The sequence below is a fragment of the Protopterus annectens genome, chromosome 13.part0, assembly GCF_019279795.1.
Source record: "Protopterus annectens isolate FY-2018-M chromosome 13.part0, PAN1.0, whole genome shotgun sequence".
NCBI lineage: Eukaryota > Metazoa > Chordata > Ceratodontiformes > Protopteridae > Protopterus > Protopterus annectens.
The window spans coordinates 937327672-937336926 of NC_056747.1; the positions used below are offsets into that span (position 1 = coordinate 937327672).

Genomic DNA, 9255 nt, shown 5'->3' on the forward strand with positions numbered 1-9255 from the left:
TATTTGCTTTCTTCCTCATTTCTTTCAATACTCCATCTCCTTCTCTCTCCATCTACTCCCCTTTTCTTCTGGATGCCTCTGTGCCTGGAACAGAAACAGGAAGTGCTCCTCCGAAATGGGTCCTACTGACAACAGTAAAGAATATTTTTTTATTGGTATACATATATACAATTAATATTTTTACATATTTACATATTTTAATATCATTCAATACATTGATATTTCCATTTTAATTATTCCCCTCACTCTTTTACCCACAACCAAAACCACATCTTTCCAGTATTTTTGTCAATATCCATTTTACACTGTATCTGATTTCATTAAGTCTTTCATTCTATATAGTCCATGTTACACAGAATATGATTCTGTCCATTTTCTTACTTTCATTTTAGGATCTTGTCCCATAAAACATATACTCTATCATGTTCATGTGTAATATTTCAAAATTTAAATAAGTTTTATTCAAACCATGTTTACATGCTTCTTTCCACAGTTTTTGAATTCTCTCACATTTAAAAAAACACATGTTCTGCAGTTTCTAATTCTTTACATTTATTACATTTTCTATCCTGTTTTTTCTTATATGGCATATTTGCCCCACTGGTAATTTTCCCATGGACAGCCTCCACAAAAAAATATTGCATTCTTTAATTATTTTATAATTTCTGTATCTCATCATTATTGCTTTCTATTTATCTATTTATAACTCTTTCCATGGATCTACCAAATAAAAGGATATCATAACATTAACATACCATTCTTTTCTGTTCTTTTCTATTATGTTCTTTTTTAATTTCCACAATACAATTTTACTATAAAGTTATTTCATTTTGCCATTAATAACACTTTTGCTTCTTTTTTTCATTTCCATTTCTTCCCAAATTTCTCTATATTTACAATACATTATTGTTTCTGTCAAATCTTTATTATTTTTCATTATTCCTTTTAGTACTTTATACATACTTAAAGAGGCTGCATGCACAATTGGATTTATCAGCCCCAGTCCCCTTGTTTATTTTTCATATATAAAATTCCACTCTTAACTGGGTTCAATTTTGACCCCCCAAATAAATGAAAAAAATTGTCTGCATATTTTTTTCATATTTTATCATAGAAACATTTGCAATATAAGCTATTTTACCTATTATTATGGTGTTTATTAATTGTGCTTTCTTTTTGTATAAAAACCTATATGTCTTCCAGAATGTAATCATGCCTTTGATTCCTTTAATAACTGTATCCCATTGTTCATGTCTGTATTCTGTCCTTCCAAATACCATTCCTAAAATATTTATACTCTTTTCATTATATTCCAAACCTCCTATACTCCAAATCCTTTGCTTTTCCCTTTATTTACATTTAGACCCATTTTCTTCAACTGCGTACTCAGTTTTCCATTATTTTTTTCATCCAGACTTTATTTTTTTTCTGTTACATTCAATATCTTCACCTTAAGTATACATTTTTGGTAACTGCATCTCCTCCATCATTCTATATAATTCCTTACTTGACATTTTATTACTTTTTATTACTACAGTGTTCATGATTATAGCAAAGATCATACTGCTTGCAGGACGTTCTTGTTTTATACCACACCTAATTTTCTGATTTTCCCCAATCCAACCATTTACTTTCAATTTCACATAATTCTTTTCATATATTGATTTAATTAGTTGTAATTTTTTTCACTTATGTTGTATGCATATAAAATTCTTCATAATGCTTTATACTGAATATTATCGTATGCCTTACTGATATCACCAATCATGATGGTTGTTTTCACTTTTTATTAATAATATCATAAATTACTTCCCTTATTATTGACAATAGGTTTTGGCTCCCCTTTCCTTTTCTCCCAAACAAATTCTGATCATATAATCTTTCCATTTTATATTGTAGTCTTTTACTTACTATTCTCATGAAAATGCTATAGTCTGTGTTGCTCAGTGTAATTGGTCTCAATTTTTATTTCATCTTTATCTTCTTTCTTTAAGATAAATTGTATCACACGTGAACATTTCTTCATACTTAATTCCTCTTTCTAGCCACTCATTCATTACTTCTATGAACACCATTTTTGCCAGTCATTCATTACTTTATAGATACTGCATTCAATTCCGTCCAAACCTGTAGCTGGATGAATGTTAATATATTTCATGATCTCTTTCAACTCGTTTATATTTATTTTTCTTTCTAAATAGTCATTATCTTGCTTATTTCATTTTTGACCATTATAAATGTGTGCTGTTAAATTTTTTACTATATAAATCTAATACATATTTGTTAATTATTTCATATATTTCTCCTTGTTTTTTAACTTGTTTCCCTTCATTTTTTAAATTCTGTTATTATCTTTCCTTCTTTTACTATCTTACACAAGTATGGTGTTAATTTGTTTCCTTGTAAGTAATATTTTGCTTATATAACAATTTATTAACCTTATTCTGATGTCTTCTATTTAATTATTTTTTATTCATAAAATGATTTTTTAAGTCTTTAAATATTTTTGCTTAATATTTGATATTCCATTTTCCCTTTTCCTTTTCTTTTTTACACAAGCTAAAAATACTTTTTTGTATTTCTTTTTGAATTGAATCCACCATATTGTCCAAGTTTCATAATAATCTCTCATACTTATATGTTGTTGCCATAATTGCGTAATTTCTTTTCTTTCTCCTGAATTTAACTCCTTTTCATTTTCTCTTTTTATGCCTTTTCCTATTTTGATATATTCCTTATTTTTATGAATTCTTATCCAAATTGCCACATGATCAGAGAATTCATTATATATAATTCCTTTTTGTGTAATTTTTAGGCCTTCTGAAATAAAAAAAGAATCGATTTCTGTCTTAATTTCATTCCTTTTGTAAGTCCAGTCTTTATGTTCCATATTTTTAATTTTCCACTTTTCATAATTTCAATAACCATTTTAACATCACAACTTTTTATTTCTCAAATTATAGTTAAAGTAACTTGTCATTATTACATCATGTTAACACAGACATAATTAACAGTACTTTTAAACAGTTTCTCTTTCTTTTTTTGTCACATATACATATAAAGCTATTAGTCTATACACCTATTTTTTCTTCTCATATATACCACTGTTATGTGAGCCAGTTCTACTATTGTAATATCTAATATTTTTGTATTTCCTTGGCATAGTATACATATACCTGAACATGTTTCTTTGCCTACATTCCAAATAACGGTACCATTATAAAGTTCTTTTTCTGTTTGCACCTGTTCCTCTTCTGTTAACATTCTAATGTCTTCTAACACAATTACTTGAGCATCTACTGCAGCACACCATTGTAAAATACTAATTCTTCTCTAAATATTCTTCATATTGTTCATGCTCAAAGCTAATATTTTCAGCTTTATAGAACAGTTACTAGAATAATCTTCTTATCCTTTACCTTTCTTTTTCTCTGTTACCATTATATTTTTAAAATTTCTTTTTTTCTTTCCCTAACTCTCTGTCCTATTGATTTTTTCTTGCCTTTTACTAGATGCCAGTCTGACTCTTCTTCACTTGTTTCATCTGTTTCTGTTTATTTTTCTCTTTGTCTTTCCCTTTACATTTAAATGCCATTTCTATGTTTTTCTTGTTGTATCATGTGTTCTTGTACAACATTCTTTTCTAACTCTTTTTATTGTATAGTTTTATTTTCATTTTCTTGTATTTCTGCCTCACATTCTAACTATGAATGCCCTGTATTACCACATTGCTTACATTTCACTTCACATTTCTTTGCATTATGATCTGTCCGACCACATAAATAACATCTTTTTTGTCACATTCACTAATTAAGTGATTCCTCTTTCCACAAAAATAGCACATCTTTTGTTGTCCTCTGTAGCTCTGTAATAATACTAGGTATGTGTATCACATTGTCATTTTCCATTTTTTTAATTATTCCACATTCCAACCCCCCCAGTCCATAATCTTCTTTCATCATAGATTTTAGTAGCATCTATCACTTCCTTACATATTGTCAATAAATATTCTCTCAGTTTTTTTACCCCCACTTCAGTTCTAAACTGAATCAATCTTTTTTTGTTTGCCTGAAAAAGGTTGCACAACATATTCTGACCATGGAAAGTCTGCTTTCTTTTTTTCATGGGCCCCCAAAGAATTTTCCATAGCCTGGCCAGTTTCAAAAAAAGAAGTCTCAAAAAGTTTCTTTGTTAATTAAAATGAAAGCTCTTACTTCTTCTTCAACTTTTACTCTCAGAGGTGCAATACCATTGTCCCATACTTCATATCTTTCCAGGCCTTTCTCATTTTTACTGCTCACCCAAACAACATATTTTTTCTTTACTTCCTTCATCTCTGTCTTCTCCTTAACTCCTTCTACCATTTGAACACAGGACTTTTTTTCTGGAACCTTCTCTCGCTCTTTTTCCTTCTTTTTTCTTCCTTGTCCATTTTTTCCATAATATCACTCCAGGATACAGCAGTTACACTTCCTGGCTCACTCTGGTTAACTAGTTCCTCCAGATTCTCATCCAGCAACCCTCACAACTGGAGGGTTGAAATAACATATTTTTCTGCCATTTCTGCCATTTCAAACAGTTTTTTTCTGAAAATTTTCTTCTGAATCCATCTTGATCACTGCATTTACCTCCATCTCCTTGCTGATCTCCTCACCATCAACACACAACATTTTTCTCTGCTCCCACATTGCCTGAAAACATTTCTGGTAGTGATTCTACATTTTTTTCATCATCAACACATTTAACTTCCAAATTGCCTTGGCTCTCGGCAGCAATGTTTCAACCTGTTCATTCTGGCTGCCTCCACACCTGGACAGGAAACAGGAAGTCAGGATGTCTAACACCCAATCCCTTCCTCCTACTGCAATGAGTAGAAGAAGTTCCCCAATGCCCTAGCGAAGTTTCCCATAGTAGTATAAGTACCAGTCTTCCCTGAAAAGTGGCTACTAGTCTAGTGGTGCTAATCCAGTCAACAAAGGATAAATAAAATAAATAAATAAAATGCTGTTATAAATCAATAAAATGAAGTTATCCCAGTTTTGTGGCAGTTGCAGCTATTGACGCAAACTCACCAAATGAAGTATGGTGAAAGAACTGCACCAGAATGGTGTTTTATTATATGAGCACAGGAAATTAAAATAAGTAAATAAATAAATACCTCCTCTTTGGTTGATGAATGTTGCAAATGTTTCTAGTTTACATATTGTATAAGATGATGAAATTCAAGGCAACTTAATTACAGTGCAGGTAACAGCAGTTTAGACTGTACTGTGCTAAAGAATCAGTACACATATAAGGTGAAAGCTTTATAGAAGAGTCATCAACCATTTTTTATTATTATTGTTTTAGGTACGGCTGGCATTACTTGATGCTGAGTATTTCATGTGCGATGTCAAAAATAACGACTATGTGAGAGATAATGAGGCTTGCAAGCCTATTATAATAAATACCCTGAAAGTAATAAATCAACTCAACATGAGTGGACCTTCATACCTGAATTATAGGTACCTGCTAACTAGGCCCAGACTTCCAGATACTGTCCTCTTTGCTTTTGGTGGATGGAGTAAAGGCACTACCACAAATAGTATTGAAGCATTTGATGCTCGTGCTAATAGCTGGGTGAATGTCACATGTCATGGAGAAAGCCCTCGTGCTTATCATGGTGTAGTATATTTAAATGGATATGTATATCTTATTGGAGGGTGTGACAACAGGGATAAATTTAACACTGTCCGATGTTTTGATCCTGTAAAAAAGATGTGGCATGAGGTTTCATCCATGCATTCAAAGCGTTGTTATGTTAGTGTGACTGTACTGAATAACTTAATTTATGCACTCGGGGGATGTAATGATCACAGCTGCCTTAGTACAGCAGAGCGATATGACCCAGAAACTGACCGGTGGGCCTTGATTTCCTCCATGCATTATCGAAGAAGTGAAGCCAGTGCTGCTGCCCTTCACGGAAAGGTAAATAGTAATAATCATTCTTATTATTTTTTATGTTTTATAGAAAGAATAATAAGCAAAGAATCAGTCACCCACATATACAGAACCACACTGTTGTATTAAAATAATTGTGCCACAGAATTGTTTTCGCACAGTGCTTATGAAGTACTTATTTCCCAGGAAAGACACACTGACCAATTTATACAGTGTCCAAATTATTTTTAGAATCAAACTAGGCACCTGTGGGATGTGTTAAATTGCAAACTCCAGGAAAGTCATCAATTCAGATATTTAGTATACTACTTAGAGGACAGGCAGGGCATATTTCAGATTGGTAAAGCAGATTCTTATTCATTCTTAATCTACAGAACTGTGTTTATTTTGCTCACTTTTGAAATATTAGCAGCAGTGGAAACAACAGCATTTTCTTAATCTGACTATGATGTCAGAAATTTGAACCATTGTTATTAAAATCATTGTTCAAATGTATTAGCTTCTCTGTAAGGATGATTATAACATAGATTAAGCTTCATACGGTTTACAAGCTTCATATGGTTTAAGTAGATTTTTGTTTGCCAAGACTATAATAACTTATCCATTTAGTGTTAGATGAAGATTTTTACTAGAATCTAGCTGCTTTGTGTTTTGCTTGTGTTGATTAGAGTAAATAACTGCCTTACTAGATTCATTTTTGTTAATACAGGTGTATATATGCGGTGGCTATACTGGCTATGAATGCTTATCCAGAGCTGAAGCATACAGTCCAGAAACCAACCAGTGGAATTTGATAGCATCTATGACATGGAGACGAAGGGGATTAGGAGTGGTTACATATCAACAATGTATTTATGCGGTAAGAAAAAAAAATCTGGCAGAGAAAATGTACTTATTCTTTATTTTTTTGTATTCTGCTGGCAAATGAAATCTGAAGACTAATATCACATCTATAATAGAATTAATGTATCGTACTGAGAAGAATTAGGCAGCTGTTCAGAATAACAATCGTTAAAAAACATTTCGTTGTTCAAACCCAAGAAACTACTAAGTATAAAGAAGGCAGAAAATGTGTTGTCTGTTGTGTAGAATGGTTCTTCAGCATTTTCACTGTGAAAGAAGACACACTAGGGATATCGTACATGGTGAAAGACCACCAGAGGAGGAAATAAAAAAAATAATTACAAATAGGCTGAATCAAAGTAGAGCACTGAGAGAGGGGAAGTGATGAAGAATAGCTAGTTACTCCATGTAGGATGTGTAGCTAGATAAGTAGACTGAAGAGACCAGTGTTATCATGTTATTATACAATGCACTACCAAGCTTTTACATTCTATACTACCTTTAGTTCAGAAGGCCATAGAAAGAGAAGGATATATTAGTCTGGTGTGTGTGTGTATGTTTTATATATATATATATATATATATATATATATATATATATATATATATATATATATATATATATGGTTTCACTTCATAAACGCGAATTGTTGAAATATCAAATTTCAGCAATTCGTGTCCATGAAGTCGAAACCTCTAAATAATGAAAGTGCATAATCACGAATAGGACTATGTCGAATTCGCGCTTGTGCATTTTCGTTATCGTATGGAAGTGTTCGGTTGGTGTCTGCAGTTTAAGGTGAGTGAGTGTGCGTGAGTGTTTTTGTAACTTGCATGAGTGGGTCAGGGAGGTGGGGGTGTGAGTGTGATTTTTTTGTTTTACTGTTTGTGCAATCTTAGAGTTAGTATATATAAGTAGGGGGGTGTGTGGGCGGCACAGTTCCCCATGTGAGGAGTGCAGGGGGGCTTGCCCCTCTGCATATGTTTAGTGTAGATGTGTGTCTGCGGGGTGTTGTATTGTTTTTCAGTGTTTTGTGGTGTGGGTGTTATGTGCTGTATGCTGTATGTTCGATGTTGTGATTTCGTGGTTGTGAGGTGTTGGTGTTTTAATAGTTTCGACTTTATACTGTTGAAATGCTGAAATTCGATATTTCAGCATTTCAGCAATTTGAAGTGAAACTATATATATATATATATATATATATATATATATATATAGATAGATATATATATATATATGGATTTACTTCAATAAATTGAATGTCCATATAATCGAAATTGAAATTATATATGTGAGAAGATTGAACACTCACAAAAGTGAAAGTTCATGACGTCGAAACTTGTAAGGACAAAACACCTAGTGTGGATGCACAGACCAAATGGAGGTTTTCAATGTAGGTCAAGTAGCACTGACAAAAACAGCCCCTCCATTTAAACACTTCATTTAAGATAAAATGTTCCGTTTTCTACATTTTGGAATGGAAATTGCAGAACAGTAAGGATCAAGAAATTTACCCTTTTCTCCACTGTAGTGTGATCTTGCAGTTGGTATAAGTAATTTGCAGGGCATGGGGCATGCATGGGGATCTTGTCTGTAATGATTATGAGATGTTAGGATATAAAACTGCTCTACAGCAGCAATTATTTGGATAATTCATGCTGTTCCTCAGTTTATAAATATGAATGTCATATGTGAATTAACTGCATTCCTTTTTCCAAACTACAGGTAGGAGGCAGTGATGGAATCAATGAACTACATCGTGCAGAGTTCTACAATCCTCTTAAAAATATCTGGAGAACCATCTCTAGCAGTTTCATTCATCGTAGCAAATTTGGAATTGAAGTGATGGATGACTTGCTCTTTATTGTAGGTGGTGTCAGTGGCTTTACCACCATTTACCACGTTGAATGCTATAATGCAAAGACAGAGAAATGTTATAAAGCCTCTGATCTCGGTATAGGCCGCAGTGGTTTGAGTTGTTGTGTCATTCCAGGCTTGCCAAATGTTAGAGAGTATGCAGTTCCAAGAGACAGCTATAATGAGATTTAATTTCACCCAAAAGCCACATGTTCATATTCCACAAGTATATGTTATCTGTCTGGGCATCCATCAGTTATCCATACTGTTCTGTTTTAGACAATGCAATAAAAGAATAAAGTAATTATAGAAAACAGATGTCATGGTTTTCATTATAAATACATAGGCATCATATTATTGCAGACTACAATATATAAACTGTGTCATGCAAAATATTGTTTGTTTTAAAGAATTTTAAGTTAAATATTTATCTTAGGTTAGTAATCAGAAATATTAACAACACAGTCACTATGTTCCAATACTGAAGACATAGTCATGATTGCTAAAGTAACACATAGAAGTTACAGGGATTACAGCTTCCAGCCAGTCTCTTATGCAGGGCACAGTCTAGTTCCTTGTCAAGTCGATAGTCATCCAAGCTGTATCAGGCATAAG

The 9255-nt window shown here is 32.6% G+C and overlaps 1 protein-coding gene across 1 annotated transcript in view; it reads left to right on the forward strand.

The window, feature by feature from the left end:
• Positions 1-8832, forward strand: part of LOC122787992 (kelch-like protein 10) — a 115487-nt gene extending 106655 nt beyond the window's left edge. The window contains exons 3-5 of the mRNA XM_044054919.1: positions 5350-5967; positions 6650-6799; positions 8509-8832. Coding sequence (XP_043910854.1) covers positions 5350-5967; positions 6650-6799; positions 8509-8832 — 1092 coding nt within the window. The remainder of the gene's footprint in view (positions 1-5349; positions 5968-6649; positions 6800-8508) is intronic.
• The last annotated feature ends 423 nt before the right edge of the window (positions 8833-9255 follow it).